Raw genomic sequence first — 20,484 nt, forward strand, 5'->3', positions numbered from 1 at the left:
AGGCTTGAGGTAAAAGCTTATCCTTGGGATTTAAACCCAGACTGTCTCCGGGACGGAGGAAAGCAGCAGCTGAGAGTGGGCCACAGTGGATGGCCGGGGGGTCGAAGGGTCGTGTTTACCTGCGGCAGGTATTTCCTCTGGGAACTGATAAGACTCAGGGAGGGGAAGTGCTCTGTTCCAGGTGAGTGCAGAGGGGCCCAAAATGACACTATACACAATCCATACCTGAGGTTCTCCTGTCACTGTCAGGCTCCGCCCACACCTACAAACAGGTCACCTCCATGCCTATGGGCTGACCTGCTTTTAAAATGTTTTCATTTAAGATACAGTACACCACGTTTCTATTACTGCTATAATACGGTGACCATACGTCCGGTTTTCAAGTTCTGGCCGGGGATATTTTACAAACGGTTTCCCAGGGACCCAAAATCATCTAGGGCAGAAGTGGGCAACTTCTAAAATGTGATTGTCTGATCCGAGGGCCACATTATCAACATTCATGTCAATAAAGATCAAAGGGTTTTGTCTTTGTAGTCCTTTTGAGTGGGTTTTCTTGTTCTTTTTTTTTTTAGACTTGTGTTTTTGAATTCATTTTGTCAATTTTCTTGCCAATATGCCAAATTTATGTTGCCTTATTGTGTGTTTTTTGAGTCAATATGTGTGTTTTTGTTATACATTTTGTCTTAATGTTGTTTTTTGTATATTTTTCTGTCACTTTGTGCAATTATGTTTGCATTTTGTGTGTCTTTGAAGTCCTTCTGTGTTTAGTGGTTGTTTAGTGTGCCTTCATTAGCATTTTCTCTACTTTTGTTGATATTTTGGTTGACATTTTATGGCTTTTGCTGTTGTGTTTTGTGTTTCTGGAGTTTTGTGTGTTTTGTTAAGCTTCATACAACTTCCAACTTCATGACAATTGGGGGCCGCACGAAAAAGCGAGGGCCACATGTGGCCCCCGGGCCGCCGGTTGCCAATGTTTGATCGAGTGGAACATGTTAATTTAAATGACCATAACTCTGCTAATATTATATATAATACTACATTCTAACAGTTTCTGAAAGCTAATGAGTTGCTCTTTGTCATGTGTGTTGAAGTGTATATTTATTTATTATTTACTGTTCTGCAACCCTTGCATTTTTTTGTTACTGTTTTAATTTCCAGGAGGAAGTATTTCCCATAATTTTTCAATGATTGAGAGATTTTAAGAAGGTTTATCAGAGATGTTTTAACAACAGATTATTCTAATGCAGAATAAAGGTGATTGACTTGAGTTACTTCTGATTTCAGATAGTTTTTAAGTCTTTGATATAAAAAGAGAAATTCATTTTTAAACCTAATGGACAATAACAACTTATTTATCTACCATATTGTGTCGGTATTTTGCCGTTACCAGGTAGATTCAAGAAAATGTTGAGTACTTTGAGTATGATGAGGTCGGCCCAAGTGTCCTCTTTATTTGGAAATCAAAACATGGTCACTTTATGCTATAGAATCATTTACGTTCCCTTGTATATTTAATTTCTAAATTTAACAGTGTGTGTATAGTTAAACAAGTTTGTTTGACTGCAAAGGAAATAAAGGCGAATGTAAACAAAAAGTTCTGTCCTTTTTTTATCATATTTTAAAAAAATCACGACCCATGTATTTGTTTTTAAGAAAAATGTATTGTGCAAAAGTTTGATTGAAAAAGGCAATGTATTTCCCATTGATGTAGAACTTTCACACAATAAAACCAATCATTGTTTGGTAATTCATTATTTTCCCCAAATGTCTTCCTTCGCCGATGCTATTGTGTGTCTGAGAGTCTCCTAAAAGCAGCAGCTGTAAGGTACATCTTGGGTGTCACCCTGTTTGTTTTCCTTTCCTCCTCTTCTTCCTCACCTTGCTCATAGGCCCCTGCGTACCCCCCGGGTGCTGAGAGGAGTCACTGAGCTAGAACATGTTAACAAGCAGAGCTTCAACTACAGCACTGAAAGACACACAGGCTTACCACAACAGTGGGCGAATGAAAGACACTGCTACCTTTAACATATCACGAAAGGTTTGTGCCTTCTCTGAGGGCATAATTATATTAGTTGAATAAGTAATTAATTAGGTAGAAAATAAATGTTTTGTATTCAATATTTATTTAACTTACTTATAAAATCATAGTGTATCCATAATTTTAACATTTACTCTGAAAAGAAAGGAAAAAAGGTAGAAATTGCCGCATGTATGTTTGTTTTTATCTCCACTGTAAACAGGTCGTTTGTTGACATTTTCGTGCATTGCATTATGGGATGTGAAGACCCGCAGACGGCAGCATAGAAGTGTTTTTACTTCATTCTTACCGTGAGTCCTTGTTTTTCTGCACCAGACAAGGAGGACAGTAATTCCCTCAACACCGTTTATCTTCTATATAGTATACTATAATATTACTTTGTTCATGGTATTTCCCGTGATGTCAGAATGAAGTAAAAACACTTCTATGCACTCGTCTCAGTGACTCCACTTCCCACAATGCAATGCTCAAAACGATCAACAAACGGAATGTTTACGATGGAAAGAAAATCAAACTTTCAAGTAGCAATTTCCAACTTTTACATCATTTCTGAAAATCTTTGATCCACTTTTTCACAATATTTGTGTTTGTTTGTTTTTCCCAAAATTCCGGGGTTTCCATCACCAGGTTTTGTTGCGCTATTAAGCTTTTGCACATTTCCACGTGTCATGGAAACCCAGCTAATGAGGCGTACACAATGATTTTATATAATAAAGAGTTATCAGGAGTAGCAGCTTTAAACATTAATAAGACTTGTCATAGTTAAAGTTGTATTTTTTCATTGAGGTCAAACTGACAGTGACTCTATCCCAAGATAAGATGATACATCAGAGAAATACAATAAGAGACATAAATAGAATAAACACAATAATATACATAAATAAGATAACTGATAATAAGGCTGAAAGACAGGAACAAAGTGTGTGTGTGTATGTGTGTGTTTTCAAGTGATATTAAAGGAGCTGAGTGGTGCGTTAGGTATACGTCACAGTCGTGGTACACTGGAGGAGAATTCCTCATTAGCACCAAGGAGCTACTGGGTACCACTAAGAGCAAATCCAAACACCAGGTACTCTCCTCCCAAACCCCTCTTCAGGACCCCCTATACCAAATCCCATTTTCAGGCTCTGCAGCTGCCCTGCTCTGCTGGAGCACTTAGCCGTGTCACTTTATCCGGCTCTCTGGCCTCTGAGGAAACAGGCCTGTTTTGTGCTTGGCGGTCTCTGATATGACTCCAGAAATGGAAATGAAGCCGTGGCTCTTCATTAGGAGAGGCAGGTGTCCACAGAGATCCAGCCTAGGTGAAGGAGCAGCAAAGGGAGGGGGAGGCGTGTGAGGGGGGAATTGGATCAGTTGGGGTTCCGATCCTTAAAACCCGACACTGGGGTTGTTACCCTCCCATACACTCAGTCTCTCTCACGCACACACACACACACCTACCCCTCCTCCCCCACCTTCTGCAGCCTTGTCCTGCTCCTCCATCCCAGCACTTAATTGCCCATGTAATGAGTTGCAGTGAATGGGATTACTTGTGTGGAGGTACTTGAGGAACCCTGTGCATCGTGGGCACCTCCTGCAGACTCTTATCTCCAGGGAATACTTTTAGGATGATGTTTTCTATGAAGTGCACGCAGGGCCAGAAAACCTACGCTTTCCCCACTGCATCTGGTCGCTTTGCATTAGGCCCTCCACGCCGCCACCCCCCCCCCAACGCCCCACTCCCATCCCTCTCACCCTGCCGGGTCTTTTGTTTCCTTAATTATTCATTACATAGAGGTGGCCTTTGCTTTGAAACCTGTAGAGGTGGATGAGGCTTGGAACAGGCCCAGAAGCAGCAGAGCATCCAGGAGCCTGAAACGTGCCTTTGTAACAGAACACCTGTTATTTCTCCATCCTTCATCACCTTTACCCTTCTGCTCCAGTAGCGTAATAACAAATGGAGCTAGAAAAAAACGGTGCCACCAGAAACATTTTTTTTTTCTAGCAATCTGTTTGTCATTTTTTTGATTTAATAAAAGTGGAAATAAACAATTAGTTTCAAATTTCATGCATCGGTGGCTGCAAAAGTCTGCTTTATAACAGGGGTTCTCAACTGTTCTCACCCTGGGACCCACAGTTTGCCCCGGTCATTAAATCGGCCCACTGTTTTTTAGAACTCAACCAATCAAATTTAGTTTTTCAAAAATAGTTATGTTGAAAAGACACACACACACATATATATATATATATATATATATATATATATATATATATATATATATATATTAAACTATATATTTTGCATGCATTTCACAGCATTCTTGTCAAAAGAAAAGTTTCTGTCAAAATAAAAGATAAGTCCAACATGAGAGTCATTAAGTATTTATTTATTTTTGATCAGCTATCAGCGACCCAACACCCAGTACAGGTCTGTGACCCACCAGTTGAGAATCGCCGCTTTAGAGGCACTGGAAGCAATGGAAGTGTTTTTGTTGAATTGTGCATCTACCAAAACAGGCTGTTTGCTCCTGCTAATGTGAGTAAAGTGTGAAGTAGTGTTCTCCCTGGTGCTTGGGGCCATTTCTCTTCTCACGCTGTTTTTGGTAAAATATTAGCCCCCACAGCCCTGTGCAGGGCGGCTGACAAATAGAGGGCTGTTGTCCCCCTTCTCTCGCAGGGCCGAGGGTTAATGATCCCAGATTCGGGGGTTAAAGCTTGCCAGTAGTCCTTTCTCCGCACCCCAACAGATGTGGCGAGGACTTTAATGTGGTTATCAAATCGGAGTGCCCTCTAAGCCCCGGGAGCTCATTGTGTGCCGGGACATTCCTGGGCCTCGCCGTGGTGACAAGGCATCCTGGGGGCCAAGCTGGGCTCCCGCTGAGCCTTCCAGCAGCCCCTCAGAGCTGACAGCTTGGGCAGCCCCCTCACATCTCCCCACAGCACCACCGCCTCCATCAGGGCCTGTCTGTTTCTGCCCCTGATCCTGTCCCCTCCGTGTCATAAAGTCATCCTCCATCTCCACACTATCCCACAGTGAGCTATGCTGCACTCACAAATAGGGCCCACTCTCTCCCACAAACCCACTCACATTCCTGGTCACACAATTATCTTGCTTAGACACACATTTGCCCACCCGGTTGATGAAATGATACATAAATGTGTTTTCATCTGCTTTCAGATGCCAAGAAGAAATAGGTTGTAAAAGTTGGCAACGTGTAGGAATTTTTAAAATTACTTGAAATAAAATGAATAATTATATTTTCAGAGTTTCCAAAAATGAGTGTTTGTGTGATAAAGACTGACACAAGGTTAAAAATATTGTGTTTTTTTAACTTCAAACCTCAAATATATTGTATCTCCTAACACCAAGGGAAGAGCATTAATAAAAAAAAAATCAAAGTGTGATTATATCGTATTTGACAGAAATACATTATACATATTAAGTGTTCATAACATATAGATAAGCCCATTTATATATATATGAAGAAACCATTTTTATTTTTCATGATTTAGTTAATATTATATGAAACAAATCACAGTTGAGTGGCTTTGACCAAGGAGAGGAAATTGCCATTCAACTTTGATTTGACTCATAAAACCTAAACCAGGGGTGTCAAACTCATTTTAGTTCTGGGGCCAAATACGGTGCGGTTTAATCTTAAGTGGGCCACAGATTGTACGCAAGAAAACGAGTAATTTCAAAGTTATTGTGCCATGTTTTGCACTTTTACGATGACATAAAATACAAAACATGTAAGAAACCAACCATATCCAAGCAATACGTGACAAATATCTGTCCCAACAGGGTATTCACTTTAAATTTCCTAGATTTTGTGACCAATTTCTATTAAGTTATGGGAAATATTATGTAAACATTAAAAATAAATGCAATCATGTGATATAAGCAAAACTGTGAGCCCCTGCAAATATTGTTTAGTTTAATTTAAACAAAGATTCATGTCTTCTCTCTCATTTTTACTTTCTCCTGTGGGCCAAATTGGATGCTTCAAAGGGCCGTGTTTGGCCCCCGGGTCATGAGTTTGAGACATGTGATCTAAACTAAATCATGAAAAAACAATTTAAAAAAAAAAAAAAAGTATCATAACTGAGTTTTCTGCTTTTCCAATAGAACTCTTCAAATATAAAACAGAAAACAGCAGAAAACTAATCCCTTTGTTATTCCTCATCTAATATTATTTCTATAACATATACACGCCTTCATCTTGTGACATCACTCTCTGAGAGGAGCTTCTTCATACGTTGCTGTAGTGTTTTTGAATCATGTAAATAGCTCCTCTGAGGGCACGCGCTGTGGCTAAACCATGTATAACATCTCATTGTGTGCGTTATTAGCAGAAACCCTTCCAAATAAATGGATTACAGTCTTGCAGGTGATCTTGAAGTGTTGAGGTCAACCCGATGGTTTCTGCACATACACTATCAATGACAGCAGCTGTGAGGCTGTTTGTACACAGATGCAGGGGTGCTTGATGATAATTGCCTTGCAGCTGCACTCCGGGGATGAAACTGGATGGGTTTTGTTATTTTTTCCCCCCCCTTTGTGTCTTATACTGTGTGTTTAGAGCAGGAATGTGGGAAACTGTCCTCATTCAAGTACTATGAAAAGCAAATAAAGGACACTTCCTCCTGAGCTGCTATCCTACACCTAAGGAGATCAGAGCCTGAGGGCCTCTGCTGCTCCACTCACCTGGCCCTGGGTGTTTAACATCAGGACTGTTTAAATGGAGGCTGGGGGATTTGGTATGGGCCAAGTTGAAGCTAAGATGGCATTTGACAGACATGGGCAACTGGCGGCCCAGGGGCCACATGTGGACCTTGCATGGTCTAATTTTGTTCGGCCCCCAAAAATTGTATTTCAAGAGTTTGGAAGGAATATAAATCCCGACGTAATACACCTCATAACTCCCAAAAAACACAGAATTTGTAAGCAAAATGCAGTACACAACAAAATTCTAAAAATACACAAGATGACTCATAAAAAACAGACAACAACACTTAAACAAACAAAATTACTACAAAAACACAAAAAACAACAACAGATTACAGAATTGCTCCAAAGGCACACAAACTGTCAACAAAATTGCACAATGCGGTACAGAAAACAACAACAAAAATACAAAAAGTGACCCCAACAACGCACAAATCGACAACAAAAATGCAGAAAATGACAGACAAATACACAAAATTACAACAAAAACACAAAGAATAACAAAAACACACAAAATGACTAAAAACTAACAAAACAACAAAACCGCAAACAGACCACAGGCAAAACCCCCCCCCCCCCCCCCCCCGTATTAATGCTGAGATCGGTCATTATTCTAAATGCTGACATTAATTGTTGACAATGTCGCCCTCTGATCAGATACAGTCACATTTTTGTGGCCCCCGCTGTGACAGAGTTGTCCATCCCTGGTATATGAGGTGAGGTGAAGACAGTGAAGTGGAATAAATGGAGAGCTCATGTTCCGTAAAGGGCTGTGAACCTGTGTGGCTGCCATCATAAGGTGAGGCGCTCATTACAGCCGTAAATCATTTTTCATTGGCTGTTACGAAGTCGCTGTGCACAAATGATGGATGGTTGACAATTAGGCTCATGGAAACTTCACATACTCTTACAAACCATTTTTGAATAGCATTCAAAAAATATAAAGGTATTTTCTCAAATTATGTGCAGGATTTATTTTGTAATAAAATACATCCAAATATTTCTTGTGTGAGTGTTTGTCTTATTTAGATCCCCATTAGCTATACTGTAAAAGCAGTAGCTATTTTTCCTGGGGTTTACGTCACAGACTACAGTATCTATGCATGACATTTATGAAGTACAACAAACAGATTAGAGCAGATGTACAAACAACATTCACACAAAAAAGAAAATATAACCAAAATACACACAACATAAAAATACAAAAATTAGTCAGTTATAAGTTATAAGTTAGATTTTAGATATGCTCCTTTCTGAGCTGTGGTCACAATGTTATTTAATATTTTAATTTTTTTAATTATTTGTTTTTTATTAATTTTTTATTTTTTTTTCTGGTCCTTCGGAATTGTTCGGAAACTAATATATATATATATATACAGGTATATGTGTATTGTTTTGGTTTTTGCCGAGCTGGATGTCTGGCTTTGATGCTATTGACTGATGTCTGATTTTCAGTGCTTTTGACAGCTTTAATGTACATATGAAATGTATGTATGTTTATACTGTAGGTATAGATACCGTAGGTTGGTGTCTTTATAAGTATATATTTCGATATATGTGTATGTGGGTATGTATGTATGCATGTAGGTACATTATGTTCACATGTTTTTTTTACCCTTTTTACTGTTGCAGCAGTAACAAAACTGAACTGAAAGAGCAATTAAAAAAAAAATACAAAAAATAAATAAAAAATACAAAACTTTAAGTGAATGGATGATTAATCAAAAATAACTAAAACTCTACCTGTATGCAAAATATTCAGGTATAAAATTATTCCATACATTACATATCAAGATTCAGCACACAATGCATAGTTTAATTAAATAATATTGCTTATTCTTGAGTTTTATTTTTTTTTTTCAAAAAAATGAATGGTCTGCATGCTTGAAATCAAGAGTGTCATGCCACCATTGCCCAATAATGTACCATTCTCTGTGTTTCATTGGAGCCACAGACTGGTAACACAAAACAACTCTCACCTTATTGTGTGTGACATATATTTATAATTTTATTTATTTCCTTATTTTCTATCTTAAATTTAAAAAAAAGAAAATTTATTAAAAAATTTTTTTTTCAACAAACTCTTGAAGGCTGCTTGGCAAATAAATCAGAGCTCTTTACACAGTGATAGGTAACAATCAAGGTGTTCAATTAACTGTATAAAGATTAAGACATAAATTACTGATTTGATTGATGAGGCCAAATGAAGCGTTTCATTTTCTTCATCCAGCGTAAAAACAGGGAGCGGCAAAATGAGGAAAATTTGTTGATTAATGGTTCCGATGTACAGAAAGACATCCACTAAATCAATATGTGAGGGTTAATATCTTGAAAGGCAGCAAATGTGCTTAAAAAAAGATCAGTTCTATGCTCTGGATATTAATGATTACATTCATACATAAAAAAAAAACAATCAGATGAGTAAAGATATTAAATGCTGGTAGTCATAAAAATGCATTTTCTCTTTGTTTTCTATTGAATACGAGCATTTAATGTAGCAGGCAAATGTTTCTCTTTTCACTGTTGCTATTGAGGTCGATGATGTTCCTCTGCCCCTTCAACAATGGTCAAAGCTATGTTTGAAGAGTGCCTTGAGACCAGCTTGGACCAAGGCTTTAGTTTTTATTCTGCTCATGTTGTCAATGTATAGGGGGATAATTGAGGCGATCTTTGACTATGGGATCTATTTATACAGGGCATAATTCCCTCTGTATTCAGGCATTATCATGGTGTCAGAACAAGCACAATAGCACAATAAGGTCAATATAATGAAACAATGTGGTGTCACTTGTGGTTTGTTTAGTCTTGTAGTAGATATTGAACTTGTGGAAATTATCATAATCTTATTGGAAGTTTAAAAAAGAACAAAAAAAACAATTTTTTTGTCAATGATTGCCTGCACTTCTAAAACATATTATGTCACAAATCCATTAATATGAGTCATTTTATTTTAATTAGTAAAATTCTTCTTTTTTATACTTCAGTTTGACCTAAACATATTAGAGATAAATAGTGAATTTTCCTTTTTTTTTAAAATCTCTTTTTTGGGTTAAAATAATAGTTCCACACTTTTGTTAAGAATAAAGCGTTAGAAAGGAATAGGTTACAAGTTTCACTTAATACATTTTTACATGTAATTGTATACATCATCTAATTTCTGAGTGCTGTTTCCTATTATTTTGTGCTAAAGCCATTACAGTTTGTATTTCGCTGACACTTCTAAACATAACTTTAAAATCTTGTTTTGTTCGCGCGGTGACTTTATTTTTCATTTTTCTTAGTTCCCATTTGTACTCGGTAGCATCTGGAGCCAACATTACATCAGTTATCCACTTTTTCACATTAGCAATTTGACAAATACCTTCTTTATAATAGCCCCATATCATTCTGCTTGACTTTCCCCTGGGTCTGAATTCAGTTATTGATTGCCTGTTCAGTTTCACTTGGAAAAGGTTGATAAAAGGAGGTTTTCACTTTCTCAATTCGATGTGACAGCTCTCTAACAAGAATAATGGAAGGCGTCTATTCACAGGCAAATCAAGCTAATCCAGCGTGCCCCTCTGCTCTCAATGGAGAAGTCACAGTCTTTCCCGACCCATTCCATCACAAGCCTCCCTCTTCAAAGTTAGCCCAACTCCCCCAAAAAGACAACATTGCTCTTTGTGCGCCCACTCACTCACAATCAAATGTGTAAATAGGTCTATAAATGTACACAAAGTCAGAGGGAAAACAAAACTGAGGCATACATGTCTGACTCCTGTGCGTTCATTCTGTTTGTTGATTGATATCATCAGGCCTGTTGATGTGGAAACACTTTGGTCTCCAGTAATCAAGCGGATTTTATAGCCACGCAATGAGCTATACTCAATTACAACCAGAATGAATTGCAGGAATCATTCAAATCAGATTACACATGAAGTGCAACACCTCAAGTCAATTGCATTTTGACATCTATGGTTCCAAAATCTGAATGTTTTCAGCGTCACTTTCTTCCTTTTTGTGGCCTATAGTAAAACGGCCAGATCCTCAAATCTTGTTCCTGGCCGATGTGACGTGACAAAATGAACATGTGTGTCATAGAACGTGACAGCAAGGTTCACTTCATGGAACAAACGCACGTATGGATGCATTGTGTACATTTTATTTTTCCTTCGCTTGAACGGTTGGAAAAAAAGATACGCCCAAAGTCTGACAGAGAGATATCTACTGAACTATAACTTTAAAGATGGTATCTATATGTTTTTAAGCTTTCTCACCAGCTGCCAGGGACTCTGCTGATGACTAAGTAATTCCTAAAGTCTATTTATAGTTCTATTTGCATTTTTAAGGAATGTCTGTTTTGGGTCAAGGGATTACAGAGGTCTCATTCACATTTGAGTGAGTAATGACTTTGTAAGACTTTAGTTAGACCATTAAAGTGCCAAAGGTTCCCTCTCATTCTGCTTTTAGGATGAGAGAAAAGGCAGATTAACATTATTTTGCTTTATCCCCCGCATTCAAGCTTCAAAACCATAAAACACAACCCAAAGGCATCTCCGTCCTGCGCTGAATGTGCACTTGTTACCGCTCTCAATTCGGCTTTCAGTACCTTCTAAAGAGACAAGGCCCAATCACAATATTGTCAAGGCTCTGTTGGTTTTCTGGTTCAAATCCTTGTTCACGCTGTTTGCTGAGTACTCATCTGCTGTGACAGCCTTCAGACAAACAGTGAGTCCTGAAAGAGGTCTCCCACAACCAGATCTTTCCTGCTGGGCAGCGGCTGAAACGCTCCTTTCTCTCTCCATCAAGTGGAACCCGGGCTATTGAGTTGGCCCCTGGGATCCCTTCATTGAGGTGGGCTATGGGCCAGTGCTTTCGCCCCTCCTCACTCCGGGCCACCCTCATTCTCCCAGGACACCTGTACCCCTAAACCCCATCGTGGGAACCTCCTCAGCGCCTCTGCCACCTGAGCTGCTCGCTGTGCCAGCTGGAAACATCTGACAACACCATTTGGAGTCAAAGTATAAAGAAAGACTAAAGATAGTCCTATAGCCCGCTGCTTTAATGAGCTCTTAGACGCATCTGCGAGGCAAACTTTTCCTAATGAAGTGAGAAAGATTAGGGAATGCCCACAAAAAGTTATGAATCAGAGTTGTGTGTCAGTATGTGATATATGGCAACCATTTAAGATTTGCATATCAGAAAAATACACTCCGAAAAACACATTTCCAGCCTCCGATCACGGTCCTCCCTCCCTCATATGCACCCTTCTCTCTAAATCTCCATGGCACACTGCAAAAAATGGCATCAATTAATCAACATTCATGAACCGTTTACTTGAGCTCTCCTTTGTGTGCAGCAGGGCCTAATCCAGACAGAGACCAGGCTGTTCTGCGGCACTGCAGACTGCGTCACTCCACCCTTTGTGGGAGAAACCCATCAACTGGTGTTTCAGGGAAATGTCTCCCCCCACTGAGAGCCTAACCTTCCCCCTCTCTCACCCTCTTCCTCTTGTGCCCTCTCAGTACTCAGGGCAGGAAGCTCCATCTCTTAGAGGAGGCCATTCGTCTATCTCGCCGCTTCCAATCCAATTCACAGTCACTCATCATGTATGAAGACATCTGTCCATATTTGATCAGATATTCCATTTTGCTGCAAATGATCTCACCCTCCATCCCCAGCTATTTAAATGTGCTGATACGTTCCTTGCATAATAACCTGCCAATTCTTTGCCTTGCAAAAGAAGCAAGTTTAATTGGGCTGTGCATTTAGAGCTCTTCTACAATTACACAATTACAGCGGAGATGCATTTCTGCACATTGGGATGTTTGCCCCAATTTACTGCACTTTTCATACAGTTTAACTCTGGTTCCCTTTTCAGAGGATGCAAATTTGACTCATTTGGCTTCAAATGAACCATAATTGCTCATATTGAAATCCACACCTTTCTAAAATCAGGTTTATGCCAGTTAGTTCTCATTAAAGCTAAGGAGAACAAAAATTCCCAATTTCATTTGGAAACGCGTGGCATCTGTGGCATTTTGTGTTAAAAGCAAGAAAATTGGAGATAAAGATGAACGCTGAGTGAATAGAGGGAGAAGAAGAAAAAAAAAATAATCAAAAATTGGTTTGTTCATTTAGTTTTTTCTCTTTCACGCTGCTGGTTTTCAAAATTTCTCAAAAGTAGTTGGAATTGGAAATTTAGTTTGAATATTTTTCTATCAAAAATCTAAGTTTAGCAAAGCAGGGAAATAAAAAACCAAGCCATGTGTTGGTATTGAATAAAGACGATGTTTGTTTCGAGATGGAAAAGCATTCAGTCGAGCACATACAACTGGTTCGAATGTCATGTGCGGCTGGCCTCTCTACATTCACAGCACAGAATAGTGTGTCAACCCCGACATGTGATCACCATCAAACTGTTTTCCACTCCTTCCTCTTCTTTTATGTCTTTGCTTTGAAGGTTATAGAAAAACTCTTTTTAGCAGAAAGACCCTCTGATTCTGAAGTGGTGGCCTGAGCCCACTCCAAACAATGCCTTACACGATACTGTTTAAATTCATATCCGCTCGTCCTTTCTTACCCAGGGACAACACAACAAACCACTGACCCACTGATGCACAATTAGAAGTGATGCGGCAGTTAAGGCTACAAGCAACTTTGTTTAACAGTCTGTCTTCGACCCTCTACCACTGAATAAATATAATGCCCCCAATGAGAGTAAGACACTGAGGTGGAGTGAAAAGGGAGCCGGGGAAGATTTTAAGCCACAGATAACTAGTTAAAGACCTTTATAGAGTATAACGCCATTATCCTTGCTGAATAAAAATAGGATTTAGTGTTTTTTCCACTTAATTTAAATCAAAAGAGTCCCCACCTTACATATTGCACTGGTAGTGTAATGGAGAGAGAGCCACAAAAAAGGCTTTGTGGCTCTGACACCTCCTATAGTGGCACTGTGTTGTCCTGTGAGCAAAAGAGAGAAAAAAGGTTTTTTCTTCCATCCATTGCTATCTGCTAACACATTCTAATTGATGCTAGTGCATTCCTCCACTGGATGCATTCAGTGAATAACGAGCCTTGGACTGAATGCCCATGAATTGGTCCCCACCAAGCTAAGCAGTAAAGCCCTTGCCCCCAGCCACCCACCCACCCCACCCCATCTCTTAGGCTCCCCACACTGCCACCATCGCAACCACGACCAAGCACCACCTCCCCTCCAAACCTTCTCCAAAGCTCTACTCTAGCTTTACCGCCCATTAAAGCACCACCATTGTGCAGGGATGCAATTCACAAAAGCTGTCAATCTCTCCGAGTCCTCCAAAGCTTGGACTCACACAGACTAGAGTGACAGACCCCCCCCCCCGCACCCCCTTCACCCCGATTCCCCCAAAAATCCTCTCCCTCAAAACTTCTCAGCTAACTATCCCTCCCTCACTCCCACCCCTCCCCCCCCCCCTCTCTCCCTCTCTCTCTCTCCAGCCTCAGTGCACAAAGCATCAATCTGTCTTCAGCCCCAGCACCCTTGGCCCTTTGTCCCATCTGCAGGTGCCTCTGAAAGCACCCACGGTCGCCCCAGCCTCTGCGCACGCCACGCCTAGTCCAGGGACAGGAACTGCTGACAAAGACCCAGTGTGGGAATGAGGGATGTGCGAAGGGAGGGAAGGGGGTGTCGAAGAGGGGCTCTTCCAAGACAGATGGCTGGGGAAGTCTCCCGACTCCTCTGCAGGGGCTGTCAGTTCAGATTCAGAACTACAAATGAGACGCAGGAGCCGGACCAGTACAGGAATGCCCGGAAATGAACAAACTGTACCCCCCAATGCTAAACCTAAACCAGCTGCTTTAATAAATATCATATAATCAAAACATAGAGGGATTTAATGAAGGACACAAATATTTATTTAAAAAAAAAAAACTATTTTATTAATACTTAAACAAAAGTTTTTTGGGTATAAGACATATTTTAACTGACAAACTCTTTATGAAAAATAATACAAGGAAAGAAAAAAAATAGTAACTCTTAATACGAATTAAAACATATTGCATATTTCCAAATGCACAATGACACGTTGTGCTTAATTTACTGTACATTGCACCAGCACTTCACTGAACATTAAAGGAGACAAACAATAAGAAATCCAATTTGCGTTAAATGTTACCTTCATTTTAAAGATACATTATTTCTTATAGGCCTATGTGGTGACATCTTGTATTAATAAAATAAAGGGAGGAAAAAAAGAACCAAAAACAATTCTGTGGAATACATTTTCTTTTCTTCAAATGGTTTATTAAATAACAGTGTTAGGATGTTTTACAGCTTGTCAAAAATATGTATTTATTTATTTAATTTATTAGTTAATTAATTCAATTGGGTCCAGCCTCATTTATAAAGCACTTTAGACAAACGTGGGGAATCACATGTTAACAAAACACTGCACACAAACAGAGTAGAAAGACATTATTTTTTTTTAAACCCTATAAAACATGTTTATTTTGATTGGGAAAAACTTAAACTTAAATTTGCATTGAGTGCAACAAGTTTCCATGAGCACTATGACGTTCCTGGGCTGCCACCCTGTGGTCTCTCAGTGAATTGCAGCCAACCAGACATTACTTGTTGGTCATAGTGATAGTTATATTAGCTTTTTCCCACTCCTTTGAAGACAAGATATATTGTATGGGGTGTATGGGAGTTTAGGGATGATTTTTTGCATTATTGTATATTTTAGTTATTATGGTATTAAATTGTTGTTTGTCCAAAGTAAATAAATAAAAATAAATAAATATTAGTGAAACCACCAGATCACATGCTTTAAAAAAAAAAAAAAATAAAATAAAAAAAAAACGATTATTTATTTCTTTATCAAGAAAATGCATCGCAACCCTCTAAAAACAGGTCAATGTCCCACTTTTGGGTCGCAGCCCATTAGTTAAGAACCGCTGTTCCTGTTATATACTACAAGACATGAAAGCCCAAATTTATCAGCATATTTTTTTTCTTAATGTGCTTCCTTGTAGGAAATAATCTCATTAAAAAAGTGCAAATATGATGAGAGCTATACATTGCGTTACTGATTTACACCCCTTACAGATTATTATTATATACATATTTTTATTATACATTATTTCTCAACTGAATAGGTAAAATTCAGACACAAATTTTACTGTAGGGTTACATTGTAAAATGACATTACATCAGTGGTTCCCAACCTTTTTTGGGTCGTGACCCCATTTTAATATCACACATTTTTGTCTCCATAGACTTTTCTTTTCTTTCTAAAATTAGCTTTTGATGACGTTTGTTGTTGCCAGGATTAATGCACAAAGTGACAAGATGCATTTTATTTTAACTAGATTTATATTTAAGAAAGTGGGGGAAAAAAATAAATACATAATACAGTCTTTTAAAGATTGTTTTGTGTGTGTGGTGTTATAATTTGAAAAGGAATAATAAATCAAAACATTTTAAAAACACATTTTTGATCAGTATTTTTATTAGCATAAATTACTAGACATGTCAGGGGACCTAATTTGAATTCCAACCCTAAGGTTGAAAAACACTGCATGACATTATTATATTATTTTAAGTGTGCAGGGGTAGGATATCCAGCCATTGAGCCTATCATGTAGGTTAGTATCGCCCCCTTTTGGCTCTTCAAAGCTTTGACAAGACACGTGTAACAGTAATAATACATTTCAGATGATGTATAAATACACTCAGAATATTTTTTTCCCCATTCTTTCTTATATGTTTAAATACTTTTGCTAAAACAAAAGCTATAAACGCTTGAGCATATTCGTCATTGAGATCCTAGTATAAATATATTCTGGTCGTGTCATCTCTGTTTTAACGTATAAAACTCTTTCTTTTCTCAAATGCAAAATAAAATGTAGTGAAGTTTTGAGAGTTACTACATTTCACTACGCAGTGTTTCCAAGAAGAATGAAGCTTAGTGTGCTCAGCATAAAGCTCTGTGACGGTGGATAAATAAAGTAAAGAAATGACATAAATAAATATATTAAAAAAAAAAACATTTGAGCTCAATTTCTTTTAAAGATGAGAAAACCCCTATCCATCTTTGTTTTGTGTTCGGTGTTGGTCTTACCTTGTTTGCGTTTGGCTTTAAAAACACATTAAAAGGTCCAAACATGACGGTTCATGTCGTTTAATAAGTCCTAAATGAGTTATTAATTTCACCACATGGTGGCGATAGAGTCCACTACATGGTTCCCACTGATACTTTGATAATAACACATACAAGTACTTCCTCTCCATGAAAACTTTGGGAAGTCTTTGGCGAACTTTGAACGTGTTTCAATTGCAATATTATAAAAGTAATAATAAACACAATGATAATAATAATAATGCATTGGATTTTATATAACGCTTGTCTTACTTTGTCAAGACGAACTGCTTAGAACACTTGTGTCAAACTCACGGCCCGGGGACCCAATCCGGCCACTTTGAGCATCTAATTCTGGCCGCAGGAGAAAGTAAAATGAAATAAAAAGAAAGTGTCTATTTGTACGGTTGCCGTACAGACAACCTCCGGTGCTATTGGTACGGTTACCGAAGTAAAATATATAGCCACTGTCAAGAAAAAAAACATGTATCATTGTGTAAATTACAAAATATTTCAGTTGTAGAAATATCAGTCCCTCCCAATACACATAGATACAAATTTACAAATGTCCCATGTTTTGTAATCCCATTATGCTAGTGCTATTTATCTGTTTTAACAACATTTTAGTATTATTTTGACACTGTAAACTTTTTTTATGTACTGCTGTCATGAGGACACACTTGTAAAAGAGATTATTAATCTCACTGCGGTTTTCTTGACTAAATAAAGGCTAATGAAAATGACGACAGTCATTTTTTAATCTCAAATTGGTGGAAAAAAAAACCTCAATTATTTCAAAATCCTGCAAATTTTCTCAAAGAAAATCTACTTAATTAAATAACAATTGTTCATTACACCAAGGAAATGTAAGTGAGGTCACTTAATGCTTGGATATTGTAAGTCTCATACACTTTATATGTAATTTATAGCTGGAAGTGCAAACTCAGGCACATTATTGTTGAAATTGCTTTTTTTCCTGTTAAAATCTGTGGCCCATCTGAGGTCCAACTGGTCTGTATGTGGACCATGAACTAAAATGAGTTTAACATCCCTAGTTTAGACTATAAATCTGAGTAAATCGTCAAGTTATTTATTTATTTTTTTTCCAGCTTGCACTCAGAGGAGAAGGATGCTTTTCCTCTTGCTCCCTCCTTTTTTCCTTGCTTGCTGTCTTTGTCTTGTTTTAATGTAACAAGATCCTCTATCTGAAATCTAAATCATGGAACTGATCAGCTGGTCTTTCTTTGCTTTTTATCAAATTTCTCAACTAGGATTACGGGAATTGGAAGAGTCCGTAAATCCTGAGGACATGGAAGACATCCACCATCAGATTGGAATTATGACAACGGGTCTTCTGACATTTTCCTGATTTATCGCAAAATTCGAATTATGTTGGCAGCATTATTGGAAGCCGCTTGTCATCGATGGAAGGGGCCGAGCTCTCAGAACTCTCTGATGGATTCCACCGTGTTGAACTTTAAGAGGAGTGGAGAGTTTGTCTCAAGGAAATGGCCACATTATTGGATTATTGATCGAATGACCAGGAACAATAGGACTGGCAGTCATGTTGTGGCTAGCCCGTCTGAAAACATCTTCTATTATCTCATTCAGCCCCCCCTGAGAACAGCTTGTCAAGGTCTGTTTTTTTTTCTCCACACTCTCCATGGATGGATGTTGATACGACGCTCTGACCTTTCCCTTGCTTTCCATGAACACCTGCAATCTGGCTCGGCTAACAAGCTATCGAGGTCATCTCTACGGCAACGCCATCCCAGGTCATTGCCTGGAGAACTCTGAGAGACTATAGCAGTCTCAGTAAACAGGCATATCTCAAACAACACTGAACACTTCACTCCCATATTTACATACACAACCTGTTTCTTCACCTTCTCCTCTGGCCCTCTCCCCTCCTCCCTCCCTGCAGAGGCAGCAGGAGGCGATCCGTAAGAGCAGCGCCATCCTGTGGCCGAGCTGCAACCTTCTTTTGAGACCACAATAATAACCTGTTGTCTGTCATGGTAACTCCTCGCTATATCTGAGCAGTTTGATGATGAATGTTAAGTAGCAATAATATAATTATCGTGCCTAGTTAATGTTTATATACTCTTTATCTAAAATAAGATAAGATACGATTGATCCGAAAGGAAATTTAGTTTCTTACATTTGAGCAGCAACAAGGTAGCAAAAAAAAAAAGTATTATAATTGTGTAATAACAAACATATATATAAAAAATAATTATAATTATATATATATATATATATATACTCAGAGTTTGAATTCGTATTTTTAATGATACATTTTTTTGCAGGTAACTTTTTTTAGACTGATATTTTACATATATACTGTATATATATATATATATATATATATATATATATATATATATATATATATATATATATATATATCCTTAAAAATACGAATTCAAACTCTGATTGTGTGTATGTAATTCAGAATTAAATTTGCATTAGGAATTGAGTGTTTATAAGGTTACTTTAAAGAGGATTTAACTTTTATTCTGAATTAAGGAGGAATTAAAGCTCCCATGTAAACCATCAGTGAAAAAGCTACTTAACCTCCCGCTTTTCTATAACAAGACATACTTCCTACGGGCACTGCGCTAGTTTGTATAAAACAGTAGGAGAGGTTGTTTTTTTTTTTGGTTTGTTTGTTTTTTTTTACCCCGCGACCCTGAACAGGAATAAGTGGGTCTGAAAATGAATGAATGAATGTTTTTTTTTATGAGTAAGCCTGGACAGGTTTTCCTGTGCAGACTACACTACCCAGAACACCTTGCGTGCAGGAGTCGCCTCGCCGCACCTTTGGTGGGCGGAGCCTCTGAACGTGGGAACGTCCGTGGGTCTCTGATGATGCTGCTGTAGGAGTGAAAATTGTTTGACAGGAAGGCTACAGACAGGCGGCTGTACCCGTAACCAGTGCCTGTACTCTGAAAGAAGAAGTTTGTGACAACTGTGTGTGTGCGGGGCAGCTTCCCTATCACCAGCGGGAAAGACTTAAGGAGGCGACCAATGATTCGTGCGGGTTTAAGCAACAGGGCACGGAGCGAAATGTCACGGAGTGTTTGTGGCTTGAGGAACGGGAAGCGCGACTAGTCCTGCACCGCAACGCGGAACAACTCACCGTGAGGGGCGAGAGAATGCGAATGGTGCGAAGAAAGCAAGAGCAAAGAAAATGGAAACAATGTAGCGCCGCTGCGGCATTTCATATAGCTAGACCTAACGTTAGAGTAGGGAACAGATAGCCAAGGAGCAGCTAGCGCCTCAACTCACTCACATACATGTAAAGTTATTCTCCAGAGGAGCCCGAGTGGAGCCGGTGGGCGTCTGTGCTTATCAGGGAACTTCATCAGCGTCTCCAAAATCAAAGAAGAAGCCACAGAGAAGGATGCTGCGGAGAATATTCAACCGTTTGGTAGGTGAACCAGGCACCAACATCAAATATACTGTTAGCTTATGACTCCCTGATGCTGCTGCTGCTGCTAACATCTGCCATATGACTGTCTGATACTACAGCAACACAAAGCTAAGCAGCATTTCCACAGTTTTACAGACAGTTCATACTCACAACGAACCTGTTACTCCACACAACATGGGTCTGTATCTTCACTTTGCTT

At 38.7% G+C, this 20,484-nt stretch overlaps 1 protein-coding gene across 5 annotated transcripts in view; it reads left to right on the forward strand.

The window, feature by feature from the left end:
• Window positions 1-19,688: 19,688 nt before the first annotated feature.
• The window catches only part of atp11c (ATPase phospholipid transporting 11C (ATP11C blood group)), a 55,187-nt gene continuing 54,391 nt past the window's right edge, over window positions 19,689-20,484 (forward strand). For all 5 annotated transcript variants that reach the window (XM_028459315.1, XM_028459316.1, XM_028459319.1 and 2 more), the window contains exon 1: window positions 19,689-20,282. In XM_028459315.1, the coding sequence (XP_028315116.1) occupies window positions 20,256-20,282 (27 nt within the window). In that variant the 5' untranslated portion in view covers window positions 19,689-20,255. The remainder of the gene's footprint in view (window positions 20,283-20,484) is intronic.

Source organism: Gouania willdenowi, chromosome 10 (assembly GCF_900634775.1).
Source record: "Gouania willdenowi chromosome 10, fGouWil2.1, whole genome shotgun sequence".
NCBI lineage: Eukaryota > Metazoa > Chordata > Actinopteri > Blenniiformes > Gobiesocidae > Gouania > Gouania willdenowi.